Below are 16982 nucleotides of genomic sequence, written 5' to 3' on the forward strand. Positions count from 1 at the left end.
CTGCTGCTCTCCCCTATCTTGCCGGCGCCAGTGACCTTTTCCTCCACAGTGGCCGGGATTGGTGGTGGTAGTGGAGAATCGACGGGCAGCAAGCGCCGATTTTCCGGAAGGGGATGGGAGAAAGCTTGGAAATTTAGGGATGCGGGAAAGGGGAGCGGGGGAGCTGTGCGGGGGAGCGGGGGAGCTGCACGGGGTAGAGGTGGATCCGCGCGGGGTTGCGGTGGAGCTGCGCGGCGGCGCGGTGTGCTTGAGCTACGCGAGGTCGCCGGCGTTGCGGGGGAGCTAGTGGAACTGAGCGAGCTGGCGGAGGAGACGATTGGACCGCGGGTTCGGTCGGATAAACCTGAAGGACTTTTTCAGAAAAATACCGCGTGTTTTTGGGGACGGAGGGAGTATATACGAGATCAATCAAGCAAAGAAAAGTCGCGCGGAACGATCTGCAAGTAAGTACGTGCTCTGTGCGCGGCTTTGATGGATCCCGCGATGATGGCCTGTCGGAGCAAGAAGCCGCGGCTATCCTTCTCTGGCCTGGCGGAGCTCGCCGCCGGCCTCATGAAGCGCCTCGCCGACGCAAACCCCGACTCCAACCTTGTCTTCTCGCCGCTCTCCATCTACGCCGCCGTCGCGCTCCTGGCGCCCGGCGCCAAGGGGGACACCCTGGACGAGGTCCTCCGCGTCCTGGGCGCGCGCTCCCGCGACGAGCTCGAGGAATCCATCTCGCGCATGGCGGACGACGCGCTCCAGGACCTGTCAGGATCCGGCGGACCGAGCGTCGGGTTCGCGTGCGGCGTGTGGAACGACAAAAGGCGGCCGCTGAAGCCGGCCTACCGCGAGGCCGTCGTCGGCACCTACAGGGCAGAGGCGCACGCCTTGGACTTCCGGGAGAACGCAGAGGAAGCGGCGCAGCACGGTAGCGGAGGTCACGAGGAACCTCATCACGGAGGTCGTCCGTCCTGAAGACGTTAGCATGGCGCCCAACACCATTCTCGCCAACGCCATATACTTCAAAGGCAAGTGGAACCTGCCGACTGCCGTTCCACGAGAGGCACACCAGGGAGCCGTTCTACCGGCTTGACGGAACTGCCGTCGACTCGCCCTTCATGTGCAACCCTGCCCGCCACTTCATCGCCGTGCACGATGTGTTCAAGGTCCTCAAGCTGCAGTACAAGATGCCACAACGAGGATATCAATCGTACCAGTCGACGGAAGGCTTCAAGCAACCCACGCAGTACTCTATGTTCATCTTCCTGCCGGACGCGTACGACGGCCTGCGGGGTCTCGTCGACGAGATAACCTCCCGTCCGGCCTTCGTGCACGATCACCTGCCGGCCTTCCCCGTCAAGGTCGGCGACTTCGGGGTTCCCAAGTTCAAGCTTGATTTCTCAAGCAAAATCGTCGGAACCCTCAAACAGTTGGGGCTCGTTCTACCGTTCGGCATGGGTTCTGACCTGTCTGACATGGTGGAGGCCGACGGCACAGGCTACCCATTGGTCGTTCAAGAGGTCATCCATAAGGCTGTCATCGAGGTCAACGAGGAAGGGACGGAAGCTGCGGCTGTCACCATGATGCTCGCGGCTCCTGGATGTGCCATGATGATGCCGGAGCCCATGGTGGATTTCGTCGCCGACCATCCTTTCGCGTATTTCACAGTCGAGGAGGCGTCCGGCGTCATCATGTTTGCAGGGCATGTTGTCGACCCTACCAATGGCAAAGGCCCGGTGCGGATTGTGCAACAGAAACAGGGGGGTGCACTTAGCCAGCAGCGGCTACCTGTGGGAGGATACGACGAGTTGCCGGTGACCAGAAACCCGCCGGTGCAGTTCGATGCAGTAGGGCAGACGAAGAATCCTTGCTCCAGCGGCCTGGCAGCGCTCGCCGCGAGGCTTGCGAGGCGCCTGGCCGAGGACAGCACGGACGACAATCTAGTCTTCTCGCCGCTGTCCATCTACACCGCTTTGGCGCTCCTGGCTGCCGGCGCCCGGAAGGCCACACTGGACGAGATCCTCCGCGTCCTCGGCGCGCGGTCACGTGGCGACCTCGAGAAGTTCGTGTCGCGCATGGCGGTGGACGCGCTCCAGGATAGGTCCGCCTTGGGCGGCCCCTGCGTGGCGTTTGCATGTGGCGTGTGGAGCGACCTAATGCGGCCGCTGAAGCCGGCCTTCCGCGAGGCCGTGGTGGGCACGTACAAGGCCGAGGCGAGCACCGTCGACTTCCGCGGCGCGCCGGAGGAAGCGTGTGTCCAGATCAACGCATGGGTGGCTCAAGTGACGAGGAACCTCATCGACTCTGTCCTCCCGGCAGGGTCGATAAAACCAGCAACAGCTCTGGTGCTCGGCAACGCCATGTACTTCAAGGGCCAGTGGGAGGACCAGCCGTTCGACCGGAGGCACACCGTGGACAAGCCCTTCCACCGGCTCGACGGCAGCCAGCTCGACGTGCCCTTCATGCAGAGCCGGGAGTCGCAGTTAGTCGCCGTGCATGACGGGTTCAAGGTACTGAAACTCCGGTACAAGATGGCGTCCCCAGTTCACGAGCAACAGGCGCATCCTCCTCCTTTGGGCCGTGTTGAATCTGCTTATCCCTACAACCACAATCGTGTTGGTCAGCCCGGTGACTATGGCGGCCATGCATCTCCGTACGCCCATCCTCGTGCTTACAACCATGCATGGGCGGATCTGGGCCCCAGGCAGCTCAGTCAGTGGCCTGGGGCGTGACAAATTTCCCAGCCTATATATCTAGAGAGAGAAAAAAACTGGCTTGGGGCGTAGCCCACTTCATACCCCAGTTGCTGGGCCATTAGCCAGCCTAATAACAAAAAAGTGAACGAAAACAAAAAAGACAGAAGGGCCTGTGCTGCTGGTACGTAGCGTACGAGTCTTTTTTGACCAGAAAAGGAAGATGTTTTGACGTAGCGTACGTAGCCCATGTTAGGATAGTTGATAAAGAGATTTCTCTTGCTAGCCACTGTTTTCAAACCCCAATTTTTCTTGCTAGTTTTCTTTTGCGGGGAATTTCTCTTGCTAATTGCCACTGTTTGATGCTTGATTAAGAAAAGATCATTAATTCTTAATGCTTTTCCCTTTTCATATTGTATTCCTTAATTTTGTAGTTCTGCAGAGAACGTAAATGTGGAATCCGGTTTAGTAATTCACATTTTGCATTTGTTATTAAACCAGCTAAGTTAAAAAAATGCCTAAATGCACCGATTTGCAACTTTGAAACTGTATATTTCAGGGAGTGGGGGGGGCATTATTTTTTGACACTTAGTTTCTCGCCTGGGGCGTCGGCTGTCGTGGTTCTAACTCTGACAGTAATGTAGGGGGGTAAGTATGGAGAGGTGAGGTCTTAGCTATGGAGAGGTTGTAAGGACGCAAGGTTTACGAGTTCAGGCCCTTCTCGGAGGAAGTAAAAGCCCTACGTCTCGGAGCCCGGAGGCGGTCGACTGGATTATGTGTGTATGAGTTACAGAGGTACGAACCTTTGTCTCGGAGGAGGGGGTGGCTTATATAGAGTGCGCCAGGACCCCGGCCAGCCCACGTTACGAAGGGTTCAATGTACATTAAGGCAGGGCGTTACTGATAACGCTAGTAATAAAGTGCTATGATGACCATAAAAGCTACTTAATGATCGACCGTTAGCGTGCGGAGTGACTTTAGGTCTCCTGGCCGTCGAGTGGTTGGATCTTGGTCGAGTAATTGCTTCTTGGTCGAATGTCTTCGAGTCTGTCGAGTGGAACACCCCCAAGTCGATTGAAAAGTGATTTATTCTAGAGGTGTCCTTGGGTAGGGCAGTTAGGACAGGTCCGTGACCCTACCCTAGGTACATAGCTTCATCATTAGCCCCCGAATGGATTGAGGTTTGAGTGGGGAAGGATTTGGGGACTTCTCCGACTCGTTTTCTATGTCGTGAGCATATCTTGTTTCGGATCGACGGACCTGAGTGATGACAGCAACTCTCTTTTCAGTCGCCTTGATCCATTCTTAATTCTTCGTTGAGTGAGTTTCTTAGCTTGTAAGGCCCCGAGTGACGGTGCGGAGGAGATCTTTGGTCTGACAAGTTATTTGTTGCCTGCGGATTTAGTGGGATCCGAATTTTGAGAAGCGCGCGGGACGGGGGAGGCCGCAGTAATCGGACGAGATAGAGCGGAGCCGCCTCGATCCCCGTGCCACATTTTTCGCCACGTATCGCTCGTGCGGTCATTACGGGATTTGGCAGAGCCATCCGGGCCTACCTGTCAGCCACTCGGAAGCGGCCTCATATAAGGCGTTGGACCGGAGTCTCCCGAGTAGTGCGCCCCATTATCTCTTCTCCTCCTCACGCCTCTTCTCTGCGCTCGCTCTCGCCCCAGCGCCACCGCGCCGCTCGCGTCTCGTCGGCGACAATGGTGAAGGAGAAGACGGCGGCTCTGGAGCGGGCAAAGAAGGCGACGACGAGGTCGAAGGGGAAGGCGACGAGCCGGGGCGGATCTTCCTCGCGGACTGGCCTGTCGAAGGGTTGGATCCAGGGCGACTGGATCTGCTCGAAGATCTCCAAGAAGACCTCGACGACCTGGCCGAGGGAGGGCTGATCCCCTACGACTCGGCGCGGCTTCCAGGGGAGGAATCCGAGCCGCAACCCCGGAAGGGAGAGCGCGTTCTCCTTGCCACCCACGTCGATCGTGGGTTTTCCTTGCCTCCTCATCCTTTCTTCCGAGGGTTTCTGAACTTCTTTGGGGCTCAACTCCACCATTTTACCCCCAACTCAATCGTTTATCTTGCCGCGTTCATTTTCTTGTGTGAGAAATTCTTGGGTTGTCGACCTCACTGGGGTCTTTTCAAGCATATTTTCACTTATCGCTCCCAGGCAGTGAAAAAGGCTAATCCAAGAGACGAGAGGACCCAAGTGATCCAGATGTGTGGGGGTCTTGGCATCCAGACGAGGGGAAAAAGCTCCTTTCCGGCCATGATTCTTCCCGATTCAGTTCGCGGATGGCAGTCGACCTGGTTCTACTGCAAAGACCAGTCGACGCCAGGGCAATCGACTGGCCTCCCTCCCTTTACCATGGACTGAGTGGAAAAACCCTCCCCTTTGAAGGTGCTCCCGGAGGAGAAGGCGCACGTGAAGGTGTTGGTCAACCGAGTGGTCCAGCTCATTCGTGACGGGGTCACTGGTATGGACCTTTTGGAGGTCTTCCTTCAGCGGCGCATCCAGCCTCTCCAAGCCCGAGACCACCCGATGTGGATGTATTCGGGTCTAGAAGACTCCACTCGGATCCACCCGGAGGAGGTCGACGACGACACGCTGGAGAAGTGGCTGTCGAGCATTACCGGGAACAAGGACAATCCCAGAGGAGCTAGGAGAGTTCCCCCATTCGACCAGTCGCGTGCACGAGAGCAGGTCTGATTCTGAGTTTTTGCTTGTAATCTGAATTCACTCGCGCAACTGTCAGTATTGCGTCGACTGACTTTGTTCTCCCTGCTTTCTTTCAGGCCATTATTGAAATGTATTCGATGCCCAATGGGGAGCAAGAGCAGGCTCTGGAAGGTGAGGCGAGTGGTGGCGAAAGTGGCGAGTGGACTTCTGATGGTGAAGGGGATGGTGGAAGTGACGACTCAAGTGATGGAGAAGAAGTCGAGTCGCCTCCTCACATAGAGAGACGCTCCAAGCTTGACCAAGAACGGCCGAGTGCCCGCAACAAGGCAACTGCTCAGGCTGGTCAGTCTTCGAAGCGTCCTCGGGTCTCTTCACCAACCCCGACTGAGAAGGCGCCAAAGCACCCCAAAGTTGCGGAGCCGAAGACTCGGAAGGCGCTGCCAAAGATCAAGATCGATATCCCTGTCACCTCCGCGCGAGTGTCTCTCCTTGTATTCACTCGACGCTCCGCGCTGTTTGTTTTTCTTGTTTTAACTGGACGAACTTTGGAATTGTTAGCGCTGCCACTTCCGGGACCTCAGCTTACAGGGATGATGATGAGGTGATGGAGGATGCGGTCACTTCTAATCCGGGTATGATTTCTGTCATACTGTCTTTCTTTGGTCGATTCAACTGCATCGTGCATCACTGGGTGACGTGATTTTGGCAATTTGAACTTTGCACAGCTCCCAACATTATTGACCTCCCTGCTGATGCTGAAGAGCCCGAGAGGTCTTTGACGAGGAAGAGTAGGCGAGCTCCTGTAAGTGAGGCGCTACAGTCGACGCCGAGGGCGGAACCAGTCGTTCAGGACACTGGTAACGTCAATCGGGGTTCTGTTACCTTCGCGGAGCCCCTGTCGAGTGCCTTGCCTTCTTCTTCGACTACTCAGGCCCCTGTCGACCCGCCTTCAGTTTTTGTGACCCATCATGTCCCAGAGGACGAGGTGAATGCTGCTAGGGAAGCCATACGCCAGGCGGGCATTATGATGGAGAAGATGAAGATGGTGCGGGACGCCAGCCAAGCCGCCTATGATGCCAGCTCGGCTCTCCAGAGCAACGTTCAGGTTAGTCGGCTATCTGAATATTCTTTCCGAAAATCTTTGCGTCTGTACACCCACTGGGTGCGTCGATTGAAGTTTTGGACTAGTGGGGGCACGCTGAGTGCACCCACTGGGTGTAGTCCCCGAGACTACGGTGGACTGCTGGCAGTCGACTGTAGTCTTTGTATTTTGTTGAATGTATAAACAAAACTGGTAGTTTGTCTCTTCCACTCGACTTTGGCGGGCCGGTCGAGTGGGATCAGAACTGGTGGGGGCACGCTAAGTGCACCCACTGGGTGTAGTCCCCGAGACTACGGTGGACTGCTGGCAGTCGACTGTAGTCTGAGTTCTACTTTCTTTCTCTCTCTTTTTTTTGGACTCGACTTCGGCGGGCCGGTCGAGTGGGATCAGAACCGGTGGGGGCACGCTAAGTGCACCCACTAGGTGTAGTCCCCGAGACTATGGTGGACTGCTGGCAGTCGACCGTAGTCTTAGTATTTATTGCCTTTGCTGTTTTTTTGTAACGATAACTTCTCCCCTTTGATTTCAGAAATCTTGCGATCTTGGAGCTTGCTTTGCTGACTTGGAGAAGCAGCAGATTCAACTGAACCTTGATTTGGAGCTGGCCAGGACAGAGCTGCAAAAGGTCAGAGACGGCGCCGCAGGTAAGACGATTTCGTCGACTGGTTAGTTTTAGGCTTGAGTATCCTTCTGCTACTTCCGAATCAATCATCATTTCTTTGCAGAAAAACTAAGAGAAGCTCTGGCGAAGAAGGATCAGGACTTGGCTGCTGCCCGTAAGGAGGCTGACGACAAGACCGCTCTGGCCAAACAGAAGCTAGCTTCGGTCGGCCAGTTAGAAGAAGAGAATACCAGGCTGAAGACCGCTTTGAATGAAGCCAACAGGGAGTGTACACGCTGGAAGAAGGATAACCTCAACCTGAACGAAAAGATGGAAGGCATCGCTCGCAGGAGGGATGATCTGGAGAGCTACTTGAGGAGCCTCGCCAAGAAGTTGTACATCAAGCTTGAAGGTGCACATTTAGTTCCGACTGGTGTTTTTTGTGTCGACTCAGTGTATGAAAACTGACTTATCCTTGGATCGTGAATGCAGAATTTTGCCCGAACTTTGAAGAGGAGACTGGGCGATCGAACCAGGTTTGGATCCAATCAACTCTCCCGTGAAAGATGAAACTGCCATGAATCTGCTCCGAATGGAATCCCGCATCGACGGTGCCGTGGACTACTTGGCTCGACTGAAGGTCGCCATGTCACGGATCGACCTGGCACTTTGGCCAGAGGCTACGCTCCAAAACGATCTCGAGTCTCTGATGACTCGACTTAACGGGATCCCTGACCGAGTGCAGGAGTGGAAGAAGTCTTCTGCTCGGTGTGGCGCTGATGTGGCTCTGTCCTTGGTTCGTGTCCACTGCAAGGAGGTGCGACAAGACAAGCTGGCAGCAACCAAGGTCGCCAACACCCAAAAGCATGACTTCCGAACCTTTATGGAGACTTTCATCGCTGCAGCCACTCGGATAGCCGACGGCGTCGACCTGGATGAGTTCGTCGAGCCTGCCAGCCCTCCTCCCGCGGAGTGAACAAACTCTTGTGTCCTACCTTAAATTTGCCTCGGAATGCCGAGTGGTTTTTGTAACCATTAAACTTTTTCGGGTTGTATGCCCGAGTACCTCGATCCGTGATCCAGAACCTTTAGGATTTTATCTGAACTTGGTTTACCGTTGAATATCTTTATGAGTCTCCTGTTGAGTGAAACCATTCTTCATTCGAGACAACTTTCTGTATTCACAGCGCAGCCCCGAAGGAGAGGGAAGAAGACGACCCATGTCCTGTATTTGTGGCGAAGCTCCCCAGGGGAAGGCGGCGGTCGACCCACACCCTGTTGCTGCAGAGTGGGACGGAGCACACATTGTATTTGTGGCGAAGCTCTCCAGAAGAAGGCGGCGGTCGACCCACACCCTGTTACTACAGAGTGGGACGGAGAGCACATTGTATTGTGGCGAAGCTCTCCAGGAGAAGGCGGCGGTCGACCCACACCCTGTTACTGCAGAGTGGGACGGAGCGCACATTGTATTTGTGGCGAAGCTCTCCAGGAGAAGGTGGCAGTCGACCTGAGCCTAGTCGTTCTTGAAGATTGAGATGTGTTTCGTACTTAGGCGAGTACTGGACTGCAGCTAAGCCCTCGGGTGGGAGGATTGCTCTCTACTCGGTAGGATTTTTTCAAACTTAGGCGAGTGCCGGACTGCAGCTAAGTCTTCTAGTGAGAGAACTTAGGCGAGTACTGGACTGCACCTAAGCCCCCGAGTGGGAGGGTTGCTCTCCACTCGGTAGGATTTTTCAAACTTAGGCGAGTGCCTGATTGCAGCTAAGTCTCTAAGTGGAAGAACTTAGGCGAGTACTGGACTGCATCTAAGCCCCCGAGTGGGAGGGTTGCTCTCCACTCGGTAGGATTTTCCAAACTTAGGCGAGTGCCTGACTGCAGCTAAGTCTCTAAGTGGGAGAACTTAGGCGAGTACTGGACTGCAGCTAAGCCCCCGAGTGGGAGGGTTGCTTTCCACTCGGTAGGATTTTTCAAACTTAAGCGAGTGCCTGACTGCAGCTAAGTCTCTAAGTGGGAGAACTTAGGCGAGTACTGGACTGCAGCTAAGCCCCCGAGTGGGAGGGTTGCTTTCCACTCGGTAGGATTTTTCAAACTTAGGCGAGTGCCTGACTGCAGCTAAGTCTCTAAGTGGGAGGACTTAGGCGAGTACTGGACTGCAGCTAAGCCCCCGAGTGGGAGGGTTGCTTTCCACTCGGTAGGATTTTTCAAACTTAGGCGAGTGCCTGACTGCAGCTAAGTCTCTAAGTGGGAGGACTTAGGCGAGTACTGGACTGCAGCTAAGCCCCCGAGTGGGAGGGTTGCTCTCCACTCGGTAGGATTTTTCAAACTTAGACGAGTGCCTGACTGCAGCTAAGTCTCTAAGTGGGAGAACTTAGGCGAGTACTGGACTGCAGCTAAGCCCCCGAGTGGGAGGGTTGCTTTCCACTCGGTAGGATTTTTCAAACTTAGGCGAGTGCCTGACTACAGCTAAGTCTATCAGTGGGAGAACTTAGGCGAGTACTGGACTGCAGCTAAGCCCCCGAGTGGGCTCCACTCGGTAGGATTTTTTCAAACTTAGGCGAAACGGATTCGCAGCTAAGCCCCGAGTGGGAGGCTGGCTCGCCACTCGGTAGGAAACTATTTTTACAAACTTAGGCGAAGCGGATTCGTAGCTAAGCCACCCACTGGGGGATTTCTTACGCAAACAAAAACAATAATAATCACTGGGAAAATTATAACGCTCTTGTCTTTGATAAATAAACTACAGGATTTTTTCTTATTACATCTCATCCGAGTGAGAATTCAAGTATAAAAGGGGCGGAGTAGCTCCGCATTCTAGGCTCGTGGCTCATCAATCTGGCAATCGACATTGTAGAGGTGGTATGCTCCATTGTGGAGGACTCTGGTGACTATGAAGGGGCCTTCCCAAGTAGGAGCGAGCTTGTGTGGTTTCTACTGATCCACTCGAAGGACTAAGTCTCCTTCTTGGAAGGCTCGGCTCTTCACGTTTCTGGCATGGAATCGACGCAAGTCTTGCTGATAGATGGTCGATCGGATCAGGGCCATTTCTCTTTCTTCTTCTAGGAGGTCGACTGCGTCCTGCCGGGCTTGTTCTGCTTCATCTTCTGAGTAGATCTCGACTCTGGGAGCGTTGTGAAGCAGGTCACTCGGTAAGACTGCCTCGGCTCCGTAGACCAGAAAGAATGGGGTTCTTCCGGTCGATCGATTCGGGATTGTCCTCAATCCTCAAAGGACTGATGGGAGCTCGTCGACCCACACACCTGCTGCGTGCTTGAGATCGCGCATCAATCGGGGTTTCAGTCCTTTGAGAATTAGGCCATTTGCCCTTTCTGCTTGTCCATTCGACTGAGGGTGAGCGACCGAAGCATAGTCGACCCGAGTGCCCTGAGAGGTGCAAAAGGCCCTGAACTTGTCGGAATCGAAGTTTGACCCATTGTCCGTGATGATACTGTGCGGAACTCCATATCTGAATATCAACTCTCTGATAAAACTGATAGCGGTGCAAGCATCGAGATTCTTGATAGGCTTGGCTTCAATCCATTTGGTGAACTTGTCGACTGCTACCAGCACATGAGTGAAGCCGCTCCTGCCCGTTCTTAGTGGCCCAACCATGTCCAGCCCCCAAACAGCGAAGGGCCAGACGAGTGGAATGGTTTTCAGGGCTGACGCGGGCTTGTGCGGCATATTGGAGTAATACTGACACCCTTCACACTTGTCGACTATCTCTTTAGCCATCTCATTGCCCCTTGGCCAGTAGAACCCCGCTCGGTTTGTTTTAGCCACATTGGTCCGAGAGGACGCATGATGACCACAGGTCCCCGAGTGGATATCGTTAAGGATCATCAGACCTTCTTCTGGTGTGATACACTTCTGGCCGACCCCAGTCGCGCCTTCCCTATATAACTGTCCCTTTATGATTGTAAAGGCCTTGGATTGACGGATGATCTGTCGAGCCTCTTCCTCGTCTTCTAGGAGTTCTTTCCTTAGGATGTACGCGATGTACGGTTCTGTCCAGACGGGAGTGATAACCAGCACTTCCATTATCAGATCGACCACAGCTGGAACTTCAACTTCAGTCGGATCTGTGGCGCTTTTTGGCTGCGGGGCCTCTTTCGTGAAGGGATCCTCCTGGACTGATGATGTGTGGATGTGTTCCAAAAACACATTGCTGGAAATGGCTTCTCTTTTGGAACCTATTTTTGCTAAATCATCAGCTGCTTGATTTTTCAGTTGGGGTATGTGATGAAGCTCTAACCCCTCGAATTTCTTCTCCAGCTTTCTCACTGCATTGCAATAACCAGTCATGGCTGGACTTCTGACATCCCATTCCTTCATCACCTGATTAACCACCAAATCTGAGTCGCCATAAACCATGAGGCGACGGACGCCGAGTGAGATGGCCATGCGCAACCCATATAAAAGTGCTTCATATTCTGCTTCGTTATTGGAGGAATCAAAGTGGATTTGAAGAACATATCTGAGTTTATCTCCTCTGGGGGAGACCAACACCACTCCGGCACCGGAACCACTCAGCATCTTAGAGCCGTCGAAAAACATAGTCCAATGCTCCGAGTGAATCTGAGTCGGCAGCTGTTGTTCAATCCACTCGGCGACGAAATCTGCGATTGCTTGGGACTTGATAGCTTTCTTTGCCTCAAACTTGATATCAAGGGGAAGGAGTTCAATCGCCCATTTTGCCACTCGACCAGTTGCATCCCTGTTATGCAGGATCTCCGACAATGGAGCGTCGCTGACGACTGTAATGGAATGATCAGAGAAGTAGTGAGCAACTTTCTTGGTGGTCATATAAATCCCATATACAAGCTTCTGATAGTGAGGATATCTTTGCTTCGATGGGGTCAAGACTTCAGAAATATAATATACTGGGCACTGAACTTTGAAGGTTTTCCCTTCTTCTTCCCACTCGACCGTAAGTACCGTACTGACGACTTGTCCTGTGGCTGCAATGTAAAGCAGCAAAGGCTCTTTGCTGATTGGGGCAGCAAGCACCGGCTGGGTGGAGAGCAGAGCTTTGAGCTCTGCGAATGCTGCATCAGCTTCAGGAGTCCACTCGAATTTGTCGGACTTCTTCATCAATCGGTAAAGAGGCAGTGCCTTTTCACCGAGACGAGATATGAATCGACTTAGGGCGGCCAAGCAACTAGTAAGCTTCTGGACGTCGTGCACTCGCACAGGGCTTTTCATTCGGAGTATAGTGCCAACTTTTTATGGATTGGCGTCGATTCCTCGTTCGGAAACGAGAAAACCGAGTAACTTTCCGCCAGGGACTCCGAATGTACACTTTGATGGATTAAGCTTGATATCATACCTCCTGAGGTTGGCAAAAGTTTCAGCAAGGTCAGTCAGCAGGTCGGAACCCTTCCGTGACTTGACCACAATATCATCCATGTATGCTTCCATGTTCCGACTGATTTGAGTGAGTAAACACTTTTGAATCATCCTCATGAATGTGGCTCCGGCATTCTTGAGTCCGAACGGCATGGTAACATAACAGAAGCACCCGAATGGAGTGATGAAAGCTGTCTTGATCTCGTCAGGTCCATACAGACGGATCTGATGGTACCCGGAATAGGCGTTTAAGAAAGACAGTCGCTCACATCCCGCAGTCGAGTCGACTATCTGGTCGATGCGGGGGAGAGAAAAATGACCTTTCGGGTAGGCCCAATTGATATGTTTAAAGTCAATGCACATGCGAAGTGACTTGTCCTTCTTGGGGACCATGACAACGTTGGCGAGCCACTCGGAGTGGTAGATCTCTCGGATGAACTCTGCTGCTAAGAGCCGAGCCACCTCTTCGCCAATAGCTTTTCTTTTTTGGACGGCGGACCATCGAAGATGTTCCTTGACGGGTTTTACTTTTGAGTCGACTCTCAGGCGATGCTCAGCCAGCTCCCTGGGAACCCCTGGCATGTCAGAAGGCTTCCATGCGAAGATGTCCCAGTTCTCACGGAGGAACTGGATGAGCGCTTCTTCCTATTTGGAGTCGAGCGTTGTCGAGATATGAGTCGGGGCGGCGCTGGGGTCGGTCGGGTGGATGTGAGCTGTCTTCGTGTCGCCAGTCGACTGGAAAGCTGACTCTGTAGCGGGCTTCTTGGCTCGCAACAGGTCACTCGGGTCTGCAGTCTTCTGGTATTCCTGCGACTCCACCACTGCCATCTGTGCGTCGGCGATCTTTGAACCCTTCTGAAAACATTCTTCCGCTTTCTTCCGATTGCCCGTAATGGTGATCACACCTTTGGGGCTAGGCATCTTCAATTTGAGATACACGTAACATGGTCGGGCCATGAAGCGTGCATAAGCCGGTCTGCCCAAAATAGCGTGATAGGCACTCTGGAAGTCTACAACTTCAAATGTCAACTTTTCTTTGCGGTAATTCTTGGAATCACCGAAAACCACATCAAGAGCAATCTGGCCGAGTGATTCGGCCTTCTTCCTAGGAATGACTCCATGGAAACTCATGTTGCTGGCACTGAGTCTGGACATCGGAATGCCCATCCCCTTCAACGTCTCAGCGTATAATATGTTCAAACCACTGCCACCATCCATCAGGACTTTAGTCAGTCGAGTGCCTTCAACAACTGGGTCGACCACCAAAGCTTGCCTCCCAGGGGTGGCGATGTGCGTTGGGTGGTCGGACTGGTCGAATGTTATGGCAGTCTGAGACCATTTCAGGTAACTAGGTGTCGCCGGAGCGACCATATTCACCTCTCGGTTAATAATTTTCAGTCGACTTTTGCTCTCAACATCAGCAAAAATCATCAGGGTGGAATTGACTTGAGGGTATCCGTCATCACTGTCCTCTTTGTCCTCGACCTTGTCTGACTCCTTTTCCTTACCCTTGGGTTGCTTGCCCTGGAACTGTTGGATCAAGAGTCGACACTGCCGAGTGGTATGTTTCAGGTAAATAAAATTACCCTCTTCATCTTTCTTCGTGTGGACGAGACACGGTAAGTCCAACACATCATTTCCCTCCTGGTCTTTAACCTTTTTGGGGTTCCAAGGCCCTTTAGGTTTCCCTTTAGACTTTCCTTGGGCCAAAGCTAAGGCTTCCCCGGGAGCCGCTGGCTCGGCTTTCCGCTTCTGTTTCCGACTGGAATTGCCTCCGGTTTCTTGGGCGACTGACTTGAACTTGCCACTCCTGAGTCGATCCTCATCTTCGCCATTAGCGTACTTGGTGGCAATCTCCATCATCCGATTCAGGGACATATCTCCGGTTCGACCGAATTTCAAATTCAGTTCTCTGTACTTGACGCCTTCCTTGAAGGCACAAACTGCTTGGTGGTCAGGCACATTCTCCACCAAGTGATGTAACATGATCCATCTCTGGATGTAATCCCTCAAAGTTTCATTCGGCTTTTGCACACAGGACCGCAGTTCCGTCAGTCCTGCCGGTCGCTTGCATGTGCCTTCAAATGTGGTGACGAACACTCGGGAGAGATCTTCCCAAGTGTAAATGCTGCTAGGTGCTAACTGGTTTAGCCACGCTCTGGCCGAGCCCTCCAACATGAGAGGCGGGTGCTTCATGGCCACTTCATCATTGCCGCCGCCAATCTGGACGGCCACTCGGTAGTCCTCAAGCCAAGTATCGGGCTTGGACTCGCCAGTGAACTTACTGACTCTAGTCGCCAACCTGAAATTGGGAGGAATCACGGCAGCCCTGATGGCTCTACTAAAGCACTCTGGCCCCGAAACATGTACTCTGCTGCTGGCAGGCGCATCTCTGTCGTGGCCTTCTCGGTGAGCCCTGTTCCTGTCGACCAGACCTTGGACGAGGATGGATCTCGCGTCAAAGCCTGGCCCTCTGGGGTCGACTGGAATCCTTCGCCCACCACTATGAGGGCGCCTGTCATCCCGCTGGCGAGGCACATACGACCCGCTCCTCGGGGGAGGCGTGGGCACTCGACGTCGACCGTCACGATCGACTCGATGATCATACTGCTCATGGTTCCCATACTGGTCATGCCGGTCTCCACGTCCCTCATGCCTCGGGGGCGATCTCGGGCTGTGAGCCGACTGGACTGTGTCCGCAGCAACGGATCTGCTGTGAATTCTGTTCCGCGACTGAGAAACAGCGGAATTCTGATCTCCTGCTGCCCGGAGTAACGCTCTGATCTGCAACAAGCCTCTGCCAACCTCCGACTGGGAAGGCTGAATCAACTCCGCTATACGGGCCGCAGCTGCTAAATTCTGAATCGGAGTCCGATATACCTGCGGGGGCGGGAAGAGCTGACGTCGACTGGATTCGGGAACCCGTTGTCGCGCACGCTCATCGAGTGCTTGCTGGAGGTTCTCCAGTCGAGTGCGCTCGGCCAAGTTTGCCAGGCACGCGTCCTCCAAGGCGCGAGCCTCGGGGGTTTCTCCAACGATAGGAGTGTGCAGCGCATCCATGTTCCGGCGGCGAAGTTCTTCTCTCTGCAGCGACGTGAGAGGCTCGGGAAGATACTCCTCATGGGGACGCGACGGGTCGCCTCCCCCTGCGCCTCCGTCGGTGCGGGTAAAACCGGGGGGACTGGGCGGTCCGTCGACCATCAGAACCTCCGCCGCCGGATCGCTGCTGTCGCACTCGGATGCAGTCTCTTCGGAGCCAGTCGACAGGTCGAACAGGTCGTAGAGGGATTCATCGGGCTCGATCGCCGCGACTTGAGGGGTGGCCGACTGACGGGCCACCGCGTGTCTCACCCACCGCTGAAGTCTCGACCGACCGGAGCGTTTGCGCCGGCGGGAAACGAGGAGGGAGGACAACACAGGAGCCGACCGGTAGGGGTCGACGGTTGCCGTAGGAGAACGCCGCGGACGCACGCGCTAAAGTGCGTTGCCCCGCGGACAGGGAGCGCGTCCACGTCGAGCGGAGCCTCCTGAAGCCAGGCGGAGTCGTCGGCGATGAACGTGAGCGCGCCGAGACGGGTCTCGCGGCCCTCCACCAAAACTCCGTCGAAAACCATGATGATTCGGGTCAGAAAAGATCGCAACTCCTCCAACAAACACTAAAACACCTGCCCCACGGTGGGCGCCAACTGTCGTGGTTCTAACTCTGACAGTAATGTGGGGGGGTAAGTATGGAGAGGTGAGATCTTAGCTATGGAGAGGCTGTAAGGACGCAAGGTTTACGAGTTCAGGCCCTTCTCGGAGGAAGTAAAAGCCCTATGTCTCGGAGTCCGGAGGCGGCCGACTGGATTATGTGTGTATGAGTTACAGAGGTGCGAACCCTTGTCTCGGAGGAGGGGTGGCTTATATAGAGTGCGCCAGGACCCCGGCCAGCCCACGTTACGAAGGGTTCAATGTATATTAAGGCAGGGCGTTACTGATAACGCTAGTAATAAAATGCTATGATGACCATAAAAGCTACTTAATGACCGACCATCAGCGTGCGGAGTGACTTTAGGTCTCCTGGCCGTCGGGTGGTTGGATCTTGGTCGAGTAATTGCTTCTTGGTCGAATGTCTTCGAGTCTGTCGAGTAGAACACCCCCAGATCGATTGAAAGGTGATTTATTCTAGAGGTGTTCTTGGGTAGGGCAGTTAGGACAGGTCCGTGACCCTACCCTAAGTACATAGCTTTATCATCGGCCAATCCTGGCTCCGCCACTGCAACCATGGGGCCGGGTTCGTCTCCAAATTATCCGCCCTTCGAGACTGCCATGCTTCCGCGAGCATATTTGCCCCTCCATCACCGTGGCATATTTGCCCCTCCAAATGCCATTCCTCCCCTTCCTCCATTCGGCAGCCCCTTCTCTCCGTATTTCTATCCTAGGCCATATCCTTATGGTGCACTAGGCCGCAGTCCGTTTTGCTACCCTCCGATCCCCTATGCCATGCACCATGATCCTTGGGCAGGCAACACTCGACCATCCCAGCGTGCTGCTCCGTGGGCGCACTCCAGCTTCCATCGTACCGGACATACGCAGTTCTCG

At 54.2% G+C, this 16982-nt stretch overlaps 1 protein-coding gene and 1 pseudogene across 1 annotated transcript; both read left to right on the forward strand.

Moving 5' to 3' along the window:
* The first annotated feature begins 486 nt into the window (after positions 1-486).
* Positions 487-957, forward strand: LOC147974864 (putative serpin-Z5 pseudogene; annotated as a pseudogene).
* A 79-nt stretch (positions 958-1036) lies between these two features.
* On the forward strand, positions 1037-3000 carry LOC125550802 (uncharacterized). Its single transcript, XM_087517833.1, has one exon. It carries the CDS (start codon positions 1101-1103, stop codon positions 2712-2714), a length of 1614 nt encoding a protein of 537 aa, XP_087373959.1. The 5' UTR covers positions 1037-1100; the 3' UTR covers positions 2715-3000.
* The last annotated feature ends 13982 nt before the right edge of the window (positions 3001-16982 follow it).

This window comes from Triticum urartu, chromosome 4A (genome assembly GCF_056163025.1).
Source record: "Triticum urartu cultivar PI428250 chromosome 4A, HENAU_Tu73, whole genome shotgun sequence".
In the NCBI taxonomy this organism is placed as follows: domain Eukaryota; kingdom Viridiplantae; phylum Streptophyta; class Magnoliopsida; order Poales; family Poaceae; genus Triticum; species Triticum urartu.